General features: G+C 41.9%; 1 protein-coding gene across 3 annotated transcripts; it reads left to right on the forward strand.

Moving 5' to 3' along the window:
* The first annotated feature begins 1,434 nt into the window (after positions 1 to 1,434).
* Positions 1,435 to 16,120, forward strand: LOC114553113 (NACHT, LRR and PYD domains-containing protein 12). 3 transcript variants are annotated; one of them, XM_028574257.1, is made up of 10 exons: positions 1,435 to 1,549; positions 1,830 to 1,976; positions 3,058 to 3,204; positions 5,531 to 5,650; positions 7,093 to 7,190; positions 9,305 to 11,114; positions 11,828 to 12,004; positions 12,664 to 12,837; positions 13,371 to 13,544; positions 15,986 to 16,120. In XM_028574257.1, the coding sequence occupies exons 1-10, from the start codon at positions 1,464 to 1,466 to the stop codon at positions 15,996 to 15,998; spliced, it is 2,946 nt and encodes a 981-aa protein (XP_028430058.1). In that variant the 5' UTR covers positions 1,435 to 1,463; the 3' UTR covers positions 15,999 to 16,120. The 3 variants fall into 3 exon arrangements, with proteins under 3 accessions (XP_028430058.1, XP_028430059.1, XP_028430060.1); XM_028574258.1 differs by lacking the exon at positions 3,058 to 3,204; XM_028574259.1 differs by lacking the exons at positions 12,664 to 12,837; positions 13,371 to 13,544; positions 15,986 to 16,120 and adding an exon at positions 12,379 to 12,637.
* Positions 16,121 to 16,535: the final 415 nt, after the last annotated feature.

Below are 16,535 nucleotides of genomic sequence, written 5' to 3' on the forward strand. Positions count from 1 at the left end.
TCTAGCTACCCCTCCGGGCATGTGGAAAAGCTGTCCTTGGGACCTGCTTATTGAACAGATTATGTCACCTGGACTTGGACATTGTGGAGGAAGCTCGGACTGACATTGTCAGCTTTTTTTTTTATTACCTGTTACATTCAGAGAACTGTTTTTATCTTCTCTTTTACCCAGTAATTTAAATAAAGTGTTAAATTAAGTATTTACGTGGTTCTGGTCCATTACTGTCAGTGGAACAATTGCTGGTATATTTTAAATAACCTCTGACACATCAGCCCACTGTGTGTCACACGCATGAACTCATAGTGCACCTTTAAATACGCTGGTTGACAGACATGACACCATTGTATTCATATAATACTATCAATCCAGGCTAAAGTGAATGATGATGTGAATTAATAATGCATGCGTCTTGCTTCCTCTAAATTTCAGGTTCTGGTCGACTAGCGGGGCCTGCTTTGGTTGTTTGATAAATTGATCAACATAGATTGTGAATGGTGGTTGGCTGTGCATGCAGAGCCTGCATGTCATGCACTAACAACAAACTGTATATTTAAGAGCACTTAAATCAGTGTAAATGACATTATATCAGACACAGACTGCTGTTGTAGATTGCTGTTACATTTCCAGCGTTGCGGCTCCAAACCGTAATGTTAGTTGGGACTTTTACTTTAGGCTACCTAGTTTTAGCCTGGCTGGTATCACCTTTCTGCAGTGAAAAATGCCCGGGAGATGTCGAGATAACATTGCATTAATCAATTGATTTAGTTAATCTTTGCAGCAAACACAAAACACTGACTACTGTAGCTTCCGTACCCATGGAAATGTGCATTATTGTACTTTTGTACACATGGAGAGCCTCACTTTCCTTTCTCTTTTTTTTTTTTCATTTATTGACAAAATGCAGTATACAGAGAATCAGGTAAACCATAATAGCACATCAAGTGTACAAACTTATGAAGATAAAAATAAAAAGCAATACAAACGATATATATGTATGTATGTATGTATGTATGTATGTATGTATGTATGTATGTACTCGCACACAGGCAAAAACATGCGCACGCACACAGAGGCAAAGGCACGCACGCACACAGAGGCAAAGGCACGCACGCACGCACACAGAGGCAAAGGCACGCACGCACGCACGCACGCACACAGAGGCAAAGGCACGCGCACACGCACAGAGGCAAAGGCACGCACGCACGCACGCACACAGAGGCAAAGGCACGCGCACGCGCACAGAGGCAAAGGCACGCACACGCACAGAGGCAAAGGCACGCACGCACGCACACGCACAGAGGCAAAGGCACGCACGCACACGCACAGAGGCAAAGGCACGCACGCACGCACACGCACAACCAGGCAAAGAAAAGCGCACACACGCACAACCAGGCAAAGAAAAGCGCACACACACATGCCTGATTTCCTGTAAATGGAGAGGGGTGGAGATTTGGTAACATGACATGAAAAAGGAACTCTGTGTGTTCAGTCGGTTCAGACTCCATTTTGGCGACCAAGCAGAAGGAGGGAAACAGAAGGCTGAGGCAGGGTGAGTGTTAATCCGACAATTTATTATTTTACTTTATTTTTTAGAGTCTTTGAGTCAGTTTTCCCCCTGTGGACTGTGGAGGAAAGAAATGAATGCAGTGTTTTCCCGCCATTATAAGTCTTATGTGCAGCACCGAGCTGAATGAATGTGAAATGCGCCAAAAAAACAAACAGCCAAAAACAGCGTGCGTGTGTGTTCCTTGTTCACTGTGACTCTTGAACAAACTTGTTGTGTTTAAATGTTGTGAGTTCACAGTCATTGTAACTGTTTTACCTCTCAGACTGACTTCAGATCAGAAGATGAGTGATTTGGAGGAAGAGGAGGACAGAGCAGAGTCTGTAATGTCTGGCTGTCTCACTCTGAAGAGTGATCAGTCCAAAGGTCTTCCTCTACTCTTCAGCAATGATCCTGGACCCTCAGACACAAAGTAAGGCAACTGATACTAACTTGTGCTGTGGGTTTAGAGCTTCCTAAATGGCATGAAAAGAGAATTTGTGATTTGTGCTAGTCTTCTCCATCGCTGTCTGGAATGGTAACTCCACCTCTTCAGAGAGGAAGCAGTTGGAGAAGGTGGTGCACACCGCATCCAAAATTATAGGACATGCCATCCCATCTGTAGCCTCTATCTACGCCACGCGGACCAGCCATGAAAGTCTCAGAGGCAACACATCCCACTTTTGTAACAGTACTTACCCTGCCACTATTAAGCTCCTTAGGGCTCAGTAACAGTACTTACCCTGCCACTATTAGGCTCCTTAAAGGAACACGCCGACTTATTGGGAATTTAGCTTATTCACCGTAACCCCCAGAGTAAGACAAGTCGATACATACCCTTCTCATCTCCGTGCGTGCTGTAATGCTGTCTGACGGTTCCAGCATTAGATTAGTCTAGCACAGATCCTGCAGGTAACTGGTTCCAACTAGCCTACTGCTCCCAATTGTGACAAAAGTGACAAAATAACACCAACATGTTCTTATTTACATGTTGTGATTTGTAGAGTCACAGCGTGTACAAAAAACAACGTAACATGAGACACAGCCATCTTCTAACAGTAAACAAACCGGGAACTATATTCTCAGACAGGCTTGCTGCGAGCATATCACTCCGCCCAACATGTAAATAGGAACATGTTGGCGTTATTTTGTCACTTATTCGGAGCAGTAGGATTACTGGAACCATTCACCTGCATGTTCTGTGCTGGCCTGATGCCGCTGGAGCCGTCAGACAGCGTTACAGCACGCACGGAGATGAGAAGGGTATGTATGGACTTGTCTAACTCTGGGGGTTTTCCCCCTGTGGACTGTGGAGGAAAGAAATGTTAGAATGCAGTGTTTTCCCGCCATTATAAGTCTTATGTGCAGCACCGAGCTGAATGAATGTGAAATGCGCCAAAAAAACAAACAGCGTGCGTGTGTGTTCCTTGTTCACTGTTGTGGTCACTCTTGAACAAACTTGTTGTGTTTAAATGTTGTGAGTTCACAGTCATTGTAACTGTTTTACCTCTCAGATGGACTTCAGATCAGAAGATGAGTGATTTGGAGGAAGAGGAGGACGGAGCAGAGTCTGTCGTATCTGGCTGTCTGTCTCTGAAGAGTGATCAGTCCAAAGGTCTTCCTCTACTCTTCAATAATGAACCTGGACCCTCAGACAAAAAGTAAGACAACTGCTACTAACTTGTGTATATGACTCATTTTCAATTTCTTTTGCCAATGCCATGGTTTTGTATATTACATTTCCACTAAAATGAAGGGCTAGATCTGAATATTCCAATATTAGTTCGATGGGCAGGTAATTCAATTTTCAATCATGGGCTTTGAATATTAGCTGTTAATAAGTAACAAAGCTTTAAAGCTCAAAGAATTGTATTTGGTACAGCCCTACTAAACTATAACAACCTTTTTTTCTTGACAAAGAGAATTAATTTGTGCCATCTTTGTTTTTGTATCTGTGACAGCTGTCAGTCACTCAGGAGTTTTAAACCTCCTAATTATTGGTAGTGATGTCCCGATCACAGTATCGGATCGGAGCTGATTTAGTTAACTGATTGGGGATCGGTATTCACCCCATTTACCTTACTCCGATCATGTATATCCGCTTGTAGTGATCGCTGCCTTTAATCACACACGCCCTGCCCTGCGCCACAAACGCACCGCCAGACTGCCTGGATGCCCGCACCAGAGACTGTCTGTCTGATAAGGGGAACCTCCATTCTCAGGAAACTTCCGTCTTCTGAACTGGTTGCGGTTCCACTCTGGTTCCATATGAGGGCGCTCACGGGCAAGTGCAGAATAAATGGAGGTCTATGGAGCTATACCCCTAAAAATCCAGGATATACTTTTTTGTCTAGTAATTTAAATGTTGCATTCAAAAGGGGAGGCAATGAAAATACACACTGCTGGGTGTTAGATTTTTTTTAAAGTGGCTTTTTTGTTCTAAAAAGCCTTTTAAAATGTCAGTGACGTCATACACATATACAGCCGGAGATACTGCTTTACAGCAAGCTCTGAGTCGCTTCCTTTATTCTCTCGAGGTATCGACAACACAGCTGACAGGTTAGACTCTCCCTGTCAATACACGTGCTAGAAAGAGGTTTGATTTGCTAATGTTTTAGACAGGCTCTGACATTCTGGTTCCGCTTCGGATGCCATCTCTTATGGGCAACAACGACTCAACCTGTAAGAAATCAAAAGTACATAAGTACTCGTTAATTCAACTTTTGACCTATAATCCATGTTGAACTTGCAAACACTACAATCAAATCTGAGGTTTCTCAACGACAGTCAGGCAAAAGAGACAAATTTAGCCGTCTAGCTCCATAGACTCCCATTCATTTTGCACTGGACCGCAATCACCCCCAGTGGAACTCTGGTGGAACTGCAACCAAATTCTGTACAATGGGGCTAAATATTGAGTGAACAGGCTCGCCGTAGACGGGCTCTGCCCGCACTTTCCAACCAACACGGCGCAGCCACTCACCAGTGTCTGTCCAGAGAGCGTATGTAGCATGCAGCCCCTTGGCACCAAGTAAACAAAGTCCTTCTATCTTAGTCACCCGTATTTACAGAAGCGGATTAATCCAATTCTCCACACCTCTTCAACGATTGTACCAAGAAACCACACTTTCCATGTCACTAAGTTTACCTTTATAAAAGATTGACTATTAAGCGCAAGAAGCTTCACTACGTTTAGTTTTCGTTGTCCAGCAGGGAACGTAAAACTCTGTGCAGCTCTATTATCTGAGCAACTACAAGTATCGGCTCGGGACCCAGTATCGGCAGATATTCAATATTTTTTTTTAAATCTGATTGAATCGGTGGGTCAAAAAAGCTAATCGGGACATCCCTCATTTTTGGCAGTAGCAGCAGTTTGTGTTTAGAGCTTCCTAAATGGCATGAAAAGAATTTGTGATGTACTAGTCTTCTCCATCGCTGTCTGGAATGGTAACTCCACCTCTTCAGAGAGGAAGCATCCACAATTATAGGGCATGCCATCCCATGTGTAGCCTCTATCTACACCATGCAGACCAGCCATAAAGCGCAGAAAGTGCTAAATGACCCCTCCCACTCTGCCAGGTCCCTCTTCCAACTACTGCCCTCTGGAAAGAGACTTCAAAGTCTCAGGGGTAAAACATCCCGCTTTTGTAACAGTATTTACCCTGCCTCTATTAGGCTGCTTAATGCTCAGGCACCTTGCAAAGTAAACCTGTACTAAATTTAAATAAAAAACACCTTATTGAAATGCACATTATAGACTGCAAAAGACAATTGCAATGGCACAAGGTCTTTACAGCTTTTTAACTGGTTTGAATGATTGTCTATGTGATTGTCTTTTATGTACTGTATGTTCCTTTGTATGTATTGCCTTTTTTAACCTGATTGGCACCAGGACAAATTACAATCAACTGTGTTGACATGGCAATAAAGTATTGAACTTTATCAAGGATTCAAGTGCTATAAATAAAAGCATCTTGGTGTTTGCAGAGTTCAGAACAACAGACGGAGAGCAGAGTCTGTAATGTCTGGCTGTCTGTCTCTGAAGAGTGATGAGTCCAAAGGTCTTCCTCTACTCTTCAGTAATGAACCTGGACCCTCGGACACAAAGTAAGAGACTGTTTTTACTGTCAGCTGACCTGATGAAGATGATGCACTGAGGATGAAGACAGAATGTTCTGCTAAAAGATTTCTATTCATGATGCAGAACTATTAGCGCACATACTGTTTTAAATTAAGATGGATCCTGTTCTGGGTTTTATATCCACAAACTACTAATTGTATTTCTGCATCAAAACACCTGAGAGACTCCATTTCAGAATTTACACTTCAGAAAATTAGGCATTTTCCTGCCCAACTGTTGAAGTCGCTGTAAAGTATACAACTTTTTAAAATCTGAAAGTGTGTATTTCATTTTACCATATTTGTCTCAATCATCATTCAATATGTGTGTTTGAGTTTGTTCTTTAACAAACTACTTATATATATATATAATGTGGTTTAAAAAAGAAAATGGAAGCTCAAAGCTCCACTTATTAATGATTCAGAGCTTGTAGCTGAAAGCTTTGAATTATCAGTAAGTGGAACTTTCCACCAGATATTGTTCCTGAAGGTCAAGAACAAACATCCATGGGCAGTACTGATGTAAAAGTTACCAGCAGTTAATACAAGGGACAGAAAAGGGCTAAATGTACATTTGGATCACTATTCTTTTTTTTTCTTTATATTTCAATTACATTCATGCCTAGGGTTGGGTACCAAAACCCTGTTCTATTCACTATGGAACCGGTTCCTATGCAACCAGTAGGAATCGGACCGGATTACAACGCAAAATTCGGTTTCTCATTTCGGTTCCATTTAATGTGTCGACGGAAATATTTTTGCTCTGTCGCTCCGAAACAGACGTAAAATATGACACTTTCTCTCCGTTAACTAGCTGCCATAAATGTAGGCTACTTTTTAAAATGCCTTTTTTTTTCCCTCTGGGCTCACCAAAACGGACGTAAAAGCAGGACATGCCCTAAGTCAGGAGAGGTGTCATATCTTGCCAGAGAAGGCAAATATGGTAATTTTTCTGCAAAGGAACTGCTAAAGTTTGAAGCTGGTTTAGTTACTGACTGAACATTTATTTTGTTGTTACTTGTTAGTGTAACTGTTATTTATTGTTAAATGATTGTAGTTGTGTGTTAGGTAACTTAGGTTTACTTATTATATATTTAAGTACTTTAAAACCTTAATATATTGTTAAATTGAAATAATGTTCAATTTTAAAAAAAGCTCTATAAAAGAGCCTTCCTTTAATGTCATTTTTCAGTTCTTCAAGAATTGGTTTAGGAATCGGAATCGTCTTAAAAGTACCATTTCAGCATCGGAATTATAAAAATCCAAACAATACCCAACCCTATTCATGCCTTCATTTGATAGTTGACCGTAGAAAGTGACTTGAACCTCAGACACCACTGTTACATGCTGTGTGTCTTAGACAAATCTTTATTTTTTAAGAAGAATCAACAAATCATTTTATTGATAAAGAAATGTTTCTGTCTTCACAGAAAGAGGAAGAGGAGTGATGTTTCTGAGAAGATGCACCCGTCCGGATTCCAAACCAGAGCTGGATTGCAGGAAGCCGGTCGGACCAGCACTGTTCAAAGTAAGTCTGTCCATCTTATGTGAGCAGTGCACCGAGGAAAAGTGCCTTGCTAACATTAGCTTTGAAGCTACAGTGGAGCGCTAATTAGCCGGTTAGTTTCATCACAACAAGCAGCTGCAGAACGTACTTGCTGATATGAACATTGGTTAGTCTAAATGCTTAACAGGATCCTCTCACTTCACTACCTCTGCTAACAAAAAATGTCTGTCCCCAGCTTGTAAACTACAGTTGGCAGCATGTTTGTTCTAGATTACATTAGATTAGATTGATTTTTTTTAATCCCAAATTGGGAAATTACGGTGCTACAGCAACAAAATATCAGACACACAGCACACATACAAAATATACAATAAATAATAAATAGGATAGAACACAAGAACAACGATTCAAAAAGTAAAGTGTGAACCTATATACAAATTGGGAATAAAAATGTACAACTACTTAAACAGTATTTATTAAGATGTAAGTAAAACCTGTTTGTGCAAGTTGCTCTCAGTGCAGTATTGTGATGTGTATGAGTCTTATCTAACACTCAGGAATGACTTCTTTTAGGGGTCAGTGCGACAGTGTTTTCTCCAGTGTGGAGAAAGTGTTCCGCTGTTGTACCAGTATGGGGTGGAGAGGGTGGTGTTGTAGTAAATTATAGATCTGACGCCAAGGCCAGATTAATGGCAGTATGACAAAATCCCCAAAAGTCTTAGAAAAATCCCCAAGAGTCAGTATCAGATGTAAAAAAAGAGTTTAATGTGCTCGAAAAGAGTTCAGCACACAAAAAACCTGAGTATGTTCCAGAGGGCTTACTTTGTCTAGTGTTGCCTTATATCTGCCAAAAGAGACTTTCCCCAAAAGAAATCCTCCAATAACCGTTTACAGGACATGCTGCTTAAGAATCCAATTGGATACTTTTGAGTCTAAGGACCTCCTTCTTAGGGAAGTACTCTGTTGATGTCATATTGCTGACTCTGCTCTCTTTTAGCTGACTTCACAATTCCCGGGCCAAAGCCTCTGGCTGTTGGCCCTGTGCCAGTCTCTGACTCTGTAGCTGTGCAGTGGTGTGACTATGGGAAGGAGAACCTGGGGATTCTCTCTGGCAGGAACAAAGTGTTACCAGGTCTATACCTCAAAGGCACACATCATGTACTTGCCCTTAAATTAATTATAAACCAGATATTATCACTTTTTGACACAACAGTGGTCGGGGTTATCCATGATAGATAAGTTTGTTTCCACCACAGCTTCAAATGTCTCCTGTTTTCAGCCAATAATTGATAATTGCTGCTGCCCCAGTCGGAGGAGAACAGAGCGCTGGCCACAACAGACTAGTAGAACATCTCCAACATTCTGCTGCACACGTTGAAGGATCTCCGCTTCCTCAGGAAATAGTCTGCTCATCCCCTTCTTGTAAACAGCAGTGCTGTTGGTCTCCAGTTCAGCCTGTTGTCGATGTTGACACCCAGGTATCTGTACTCCTCAACCATGTCCACTTCTCCACCCAGAATGCAAACTGACTGCAGAGCTGTTCCCTTCCTCCTGAAGTCAATAACCATCTCTCTGGTCTTATCCACGTTCAGCAGCAGGTGATTTCTTACCAGCCCACTCCACAAAGTTGTCCACCAGCGCTCTGTACTCTCCCCTCCTGTGCATCCCTTATACACCCAACAACTGCAGAGTCATCAGAGAACTTCTGTAGGTGACATGACTCGGAGTTGTACTGGAGGTGTGTGGTGTATAAGGTGAACAGAAAAGGAGAAAGCACAGTCCCCTGTGGAGTCCCTGTACCACTCATCATCACATCAGACAGAACGCGGTCCAGACGGACAAACTGTGGTCTGCCTGTCAGGTAGTCAGTGATCCAGGAGACTGTGGATGCCCGACACCCATCAGCTGCAGCTTCTCACCTAGTAGCAGTGGCTGGATGGAAATCAAAATACGTGATTCTCCCAGTGCACCGCCATCCAGGTGCAAATTAGCTCGCTGCAGCAGATAGATGACAGCATCGTCCACTCCCGTCCACCACTTTATAACCTTTACTGTTTGTATTGATAATTTTCATATTGATAATACAAATATTTCTTTCTTTCTTGTTTTGTCTCTTACCTTTGTCCTTTTTCTAGTGATTGGTGTTCGACATAAGATCATTCTGAAGAGGACATTTAAACTTGTGACTGAAGGAGTTGATAAAACAGGAAGTGAAATCCTCCTCAATAGGATCTACACTGCACTCTACATCACAGACGGACAGAGTGAAGAGGTTAATACCCAACATGAGGTGAGGCAGCTTGAGACAGCTTCCAAGATGGAGACCCTCCATGACACTCCAATCAAGTGCAGCGACATCTTTAAAGCCTTTCCAGACCAACAGAAACACATCAGAGTCGTTCTGACCATCGGCGTTGCTGGCATTGGAAAAACCTTTTCAGTGCAAAAGTTCTGTCTGGACTGGGCCGAGGGTTTGGAAAACCAAGATGTCAGTCTGGTGATTCCTCTTTCCTTCAGGGAGCTGAACTTGATCAGAGATGAGCAGTACAGTCTTCTGGAGCTGCTCCATGTTTTCCATCCAACATTACAGGAGCTCACAGCAGAGCAGCTTGCTGGATCTGAAGTTCTCTTCGTCTTTGATGGCCTGGATGAAAGCAGACTTTCACTGGATTTCAACAACAATGAGGCGGTTTCTGATGTCACACATAAGTCATCAGTCAATGTGCTGTTGACAAACCTCATCCAGGGGAAGCTGCTTCCCTCGGCTCTCGTCTGGATAACTTCCCGACCTGCAGCAGCCAATCAGATCCCTCCTGCGTGTGTCGACAGGATAACAGAAGTACGAGGCTTCACTGACGACCAGAAGGAGGAGTACTTCAGGAAGAGAGTCAGTGATGAAGAGCTGTCCAGCAGAATCATCTCCCACATCAAGACATCCAGGAGCCTCCACATCATGTGTCTGATCCCAGTCTTCTGCTGGATCACTGCTACAGTTCTGGACCACATGTTGACTACAGACCAGAGAGGAGAGCTGCCCAAGACCCTGACTGACATGTACTCACACTTCCTGCTGGTTCAGACAAAGAGAAAGAAGCACAAGTATGATGAGGGACATGAGACAAGTCCAAAGGAGCTGACGGAGGCCGACAGTGAAGTGATTCTGAAGCTGGGGAGGCTGGCGTTTGAACAGCTGGAGAAAGGAAACATCATGTTCTACCAAGAAGACCTGGAGCACTGTGGTCTGGATGTCACAGATGCCTTGGTGTACTCAGGAGTTTGTACAGAGATCTTCAAAAGAGAGAGTGTGATCTTCCAGAAAACAGTCTACTGCTTCGTTCATCTGAGTGTTCAGGAGTTTCTGGCTGCAGTCTACCTGTTTCACTGTTACACCAACAAGAACACAGAGGTACTAGAGGACTTCCTGGGGAAGATGGCTTTGGCTGATGATGGTGATGATGACTGGGACAATGACCATTACCAATCCCTGGATGTCTTCCTGAAAAAAGTCATGGAAAAATCCCTTGAAAGTAAAAATGGCCACCTGGACCTGTTTGTCCGCTTCCTTCATGGCCTCTCTCTGGAGTCCAACCAGAGACTCTTAGGAGGCCTGCTGGGTCAGGTAGACAACAGTCCAGAAATCCTCCAGAGAGCCATCAACAACCTGAAAGAGATGAACATATACAAGATCTCTCCTGACAGAAGCATCAACATCTTCCACTGTCTAACGGAGATGAACGACCACTCAGTTCATCAGGAGATCCAAGAGTTCTTGAAGTCAGAGGACAGATCAGAGAAGGAACTCTCTGTGTTCCATTGCTCAGCTTTGGCCTACATGCTGCAGATGTCAGAGGAGGTTTTGGATGAGTTGGACCTGAAGAAGTATAACTCATCAGACCAGGGACGACTGAGACTGATTCCAGCTGTGAGAAACTGCAGAAAGGCTCGGTAAGTCCAGATGTAAATAACATTTTAAAGCTGATGCCATTAGCATTAGAGTTAGCATACACGTTTATACATGTACACAATATAAAAATTACTCTATAAAAGCTTTTTAAAATTAGTATTAAAACAACCTTATTTACAATAATTCTACATGTTAGATTTTTTTGTGAGCATTTTCTGAACTATTTCATTGACTGTTCTGTCAATTTCCCCAGTTTATACAGTATCTACAATTATTCATTGATGTGAAGGGATACCAATAAAACATCCTCTCTATTTCCTCATTAAATAAAAGATGCAATTTTACATTGTTCAATTCCCAACAACAAACATATTGTCATATGTTTTGCTACATTAGAAATGTAGTATGATTTATAAACGGTGAGGAAACTGTTTCTCTTTACGGGTATATTCCAAAGACACTTTGGTAATGGTCACTGATAGAAAGTGTTTTAGGGCCTTTTTTACATTGTAATAGTGCAGATAGAAAGGAAAGGGGGGAGAGCGAGAGGGGATGACATGCAGTACACATTTGTGCTTTGGTCCTCATTGAATTTGCAGACACAGTCAACCTCATTTTCTCAGACAGTAGCTCATCACACAGTGATTAACCATGTGATCAATGGCCGACCAGCTTAGCTACAACCGCTCGTGTTCATGTTTGTGTGCTTTGTCAGCTTTTATTATTTTAAATGTTATATTATCTGTCATCACAGACTTTCTGACTACTGGCTCTCTGAGACTCACTGTGAAGTTGTAGTCTCAGCTCTGAAGTCCAACCACTCCCATCTGAGAGAGCTGGACCTGAGTAAAAACTACCATTTGCTGGATTCAGGAGTGAAGTCTCTGTGTGCTGGACTGAAGAGTCCAAACTGTAGACTAGAATCTCTGAGGTCAGTTCATGTATTGTGGTCACGCACAGTGTATATCTACAAGTATCTATGTCTATATCTATATCTAGAAATTTAAATCTGTAACGAAAGCTTTGAAATTCCCTTCAATTTACTTGTTTTCTGGGTTTGTCTGAGCAGAAAATACAACAATTCTTTTTTTAGTCTGGACTCAAATGAGAGAGACTCATTAGAGGGACACACACACACACACACACATATATATATATATATATATATATATATATATATATATATATATATATATATATATATATATATATATATAATATATATATATATATATATATATATATATAGGACTTTTCAGGAAGAATTACTTTTTATATTAACATTCAAAATACTCTATTTTACAGGAACTTAAAGATTTATACAGGTGAAGTCCCTCCCCTCCTGGTGGACCCCATAAGACCTTATATTTTAAAAACAAATGAAAGTTGTGAGTGGGGAAAGACAAATAATCATGAGATCTCGGTTTGAATTTTGCCATGACTTACCGTACACATTGAAGTGTTTGGAGTTTCTGTTTTCTAAACTTCTACATTGTGAACCTTCTTCAGCTCTGAACAGATTGTTAGACATTGAATTATTTCAAGCAGAAACATTGTCTTCTAAAGCTACATTATTATTATTTTATTTAGATTGACTTGGTGCAGCTTGTCAAAGATCAGCTGTGCTTCTCTGGCCTCTGCGCTGAAGTCTAACCCCTCCCATCTGAAAGAGCTGGACCTGAATCACAATGAGCTGCTGGATTCAGGAGTGAAGCTGCTGTGTGGTTTTCTGGAGAGTCCACAATGTAGACTAGAGACTCTGAGGTCAGTTTACTGACTCTTTGTTACTGCAGATCTAATATGTTTAACAATTGAACGTAGTTTATGTACAAACATAACTTGCATCCATAAAGTTATAAATGTTCTTTTGTTCATGATGATTGCTACCAAGACTTGTTTGTTAAAGAAACTGTAGAAAATGTCCACTGTTGTTAAAGTAAATACATGTTTATAATTGTTGGTAAATGGTCATATCTGTATACAAAAGATCCTCTGAAGTAATGTTGGTTTTAAATTGATAATTTTTACTTTCTGGAATAGAAATATTTCTTTGATTTCTGTTAATTTCAATTTTTTCACAAATAATGTCTGCTCATTGATATTATTACTTCAGAACACACAATATAGTATTGAACCTCTAATCACAGACCTGACTGAGATAAGCAGCATTGCATTAATCAGTGTTGACATGAATCGGTGTATATTCATACACCCAGTTGTGGTACACTTTTAAAATCTAAACACATCTGATTGGATTATAAATGGGTTTTTATCTACTTCACTTATTCTTTATTCAGATTGTGGGGCTGCAGTTTGTCAAAGATCAGCTGTGCTTACCTGGCCTCAGCTCTAAAATCCAACCCCTCCCATATGAGAGAGCTGGACCTGAGAGGAAATGGCCTGCAGGATTCAGATGTGAAGCTGCTGTGTGATCTTGTGAAGAGTCCACACTGTAGACTGAAAACTCTGGAGTAAGTAAACGGTTGGAGTCAGTCCATGCTGGTTTTAGCAGTATTGAATTAAACACAATTAGTGTGAAGATCTCATATCCTTACATGTACTACCTCAGTTTATATTGTTTAAATATGTATGCTAAGTCCCAATGACCTTTGTTAGCCTGTTAATCAATCTCTGTAGTAGGCAGCAGTTGTATAACTTTTTCAGCTGCTCCTGAGCAGTTTGGACTATAATCAGTGTTATTTTAGCTGAGCTAAAATAACACTGCAAAGTTTGGGAGTGAGAGCCTGTGTTCCTTCATCGGAAAGTAAGTTTCCTTTCTGTTTGCAGATATGAGTCTAAGTTGCAATGCTTTGTTATAACGATGTAAATGGTGATTGTTTCTAAACTGCTGTTCATTGCATATCTTTACTTCATAAGAGTGTGTGTGTGTGTGTGTGTGTGTGTGTGTGTGTGTGTGTGTGTGTTTCACTGAAGGCATCAAAACTATGAATGAACACATATGGAATTATGTACTTAACAAAAAAGTGTGAAATAACTGAAAACATGTCTTATATTCTAGTTTCCTCAAAGTAGCCACCCTTTGCTCTGATTACTGCTTTGCACACTTCAAGAGGTAGTCACCTGAAATGGTTCTCCAACAGTCTTGAAGGAGTTCCCAGAGATGCTTAGCACTTGTTGGCCCTTTTGCCTTCACTCTGCGGTCCAGCTCACCCCAAACCATCTTGATTGGGTTCAGGTCCGGTGACTGTGGAGGCCAGGTCATCTGGCGCAGCACTCCATCACTCTCCTTCTTGGTCAAATACCCCTTACACAGCCTGGAGGTGTATTTGGGGTCATTGTCCCGCTGAAAAATAAATGATGGTCCAACTAAACGCAAACCGGATGGGATGGCATGTTGCTACAGGATACTGTGGTAGCCATGCTGGTTCAGTATGCCTTCAATTTTGAATAAATCCCCAACAGTGTCACCAGCAAAGCACCCCCACACCATCACACCTCCTCCTCCATGCTTCACGGTGGGAACCAGGCATGTAGAATCCATCCGTTCTCCTTTTCTGCTTCGCACAAAGACACGGCGGTTGGAACCAAAGATCTCAAATTTGGACTCATCAGACCAAAGCACAGGTTTCCACTGGTCTAATGTCCATTCCTTGTGTTTCTTGGCCCAAACAAATCTCTTCTGCTTGTTGCCTCTCCTTAGCAGTGGTTTCCTAGCAGTTCCTTGACCATGAAGGCCTGATCCGCGCAGTCTCCTCTTAACAGTTGTTCTACAGATGTGTCTGCTGCTAGAACTCTGTGTGGCATTCATCTGGTCTCTAATCTGAGCTGCTGTTAACTTGCGATTTCTGAGGCTGGTGACTCGGATGAACTTATGTGGGCACACAAATGCTCATCCCTACTTATAGCCATGATAGCATAAAACTCAATGCTGTTCAGGAGGAAATTAACCAACCCGGTGTCCTTTTGGGCTCTAAGCTGGCTCCATCTTTTAAATGCATCTCCAATATTTACCAGTGTTTTACCATGTCTCTGGTCATGCAGCTGTTTAGAAAGATGCAGGGTTTTTGATCGGTCAGGTAGAATGAAGAAAGTATTTCAGCTCAGCATGTTTCCTTAATATCTGATGACATATTGTGGTCCTTTTTGATTTAATACAGTGAATATATTGCATATTGGACCTTTAAAAGTAGATGCAACATTCAGATGGTTTTTAACAGCTCTGAACCCAAAAGCAGTATATCCATCATTAAAGTGAGCAGTGAACATCTCTGTTCCTGCAATAATGATGCATTCAGGACTCTCAGCAGTTTATTTCCACCGTGTACTTCAGTGAAATCTGCAGAGTCAACATGAGAGCTGAAAGGAAGCAGGCTACGCTCCACAGCTGCTCCACTTGTGGTGTGAACAAGACTGAAGTCCCTGCTGGTTGTTAGAAAAATTGTGATTTACATTTCTACTGTCTTACTATTATTAAAACCGTTTGCATGAGAATACCATATTATACTGATTACTCTAACAAGATACCATGAAGCCATTGAATGTCCTTGGCTAGACCACGAAATGTCCTGAGGGCACAGCCCTCTCTGACTGAAGATAACAACTGTCAACATTGACTCTGTATTATGACTGTATTTCTTTGATAAATAATCTACTGTTTGAGGCTTAGGCTTGTCATTATCTGTACTTTGTTGAGTCCTGAAAGTGGCTCCTTGTGTCTTTTTGTTTTATTAAACCTTTATTTATCCAGGTAAACTGTTTGAGAACAACTTCTCATTTACAAACATGACCTGGGAGACATTGAGAGATCTTCAGTGGTTTCTGTCTATTCTTTGATAATGTAATTATCCTAACACTGGTCTTTATACAAGATGAGCTGCATCACTGACTGACAGCTGATGAACAGAGTCTCTGGAAACACTCATTTATCATTTCTGTTTTCTGCTCTCATCAGATGGTGGCCGTGATCTCCCTCAGAGTGTTCAGAACGTTGGATGTGTTGGGACACTGTCCTTCTACACTGTCTCTGCTAGTCTCACATTGCCAGACCTATGGCCACAGCGATGCAGAGGAAGGTCTGGCAACAGGAGCATACACTCCTGGATAGGAGGAAAAAACGCACTGGGTTGTTTGCATTTCTTTTAACCAATCACTGTGGTCTTCGGCGGTACCTCCTCTGGCACCACCTACAGCCTGTAGTGCGATTTGCAAAAAATCCACCGCTCCCTGTTCAGATGCACCAATCAGGGCCAGGGGGTGTGTCTAACTGCGTGTCAATCACTGCTCATGCACACGCATTTCATAGCGTCCTCCCCTCCCCCGCTCTATCATGCACAGCTCTCCCTTGTGGGGGGGAGGGGCTTAGGAGACCGTTTTGGCCTTTATTGGAAAGGGGGGGAGGGACTGAGAAGTTGTCGATGTTCACATTTTTTGGCTAAGTCCTGGATCTTCGCAATCCTACCTATGGCACCTTTAAATGAAGTGAACTGTTGACACAATACAGT

The sequence above is a fragment of the Perca flavescens genome, chromosome 3 (genome assembly GCF_004354835.1).
Source record: "Perca flavescens isolate YP-PL-M2 chromosome 3, PFLA_1.0, whole genome shotgun sequence".
NCBI lineage: Eukaryota > Metazoa > Chordata > Actinopteri > Perciformes > Percidae > Perca > Perca flavescens.

Coding starts and splice junctions, on each gene's coding strand:
- LOC114553113 (XM_028574257.1), top strand. CDS start 1,464: ATGAAAAAGGAACTCTGTGTGTTCAGTCGGTTCAGACTCCATTTTGGC. Junction 5,651..7,092: donor CCTGGACCCTCGGACACAAA/GTAAGAGACTGT, acceptor CTGTCTTCACAG/AAAGAGGAAGAGGAGTGATG. Junction 12,838..13,370: donor TGTAGACTAGAGACTCTGAG/GTCAGTTTACTG, acceptor TTCTTTATTCAG/ATTGTGGGGCTGCAGTTTGT.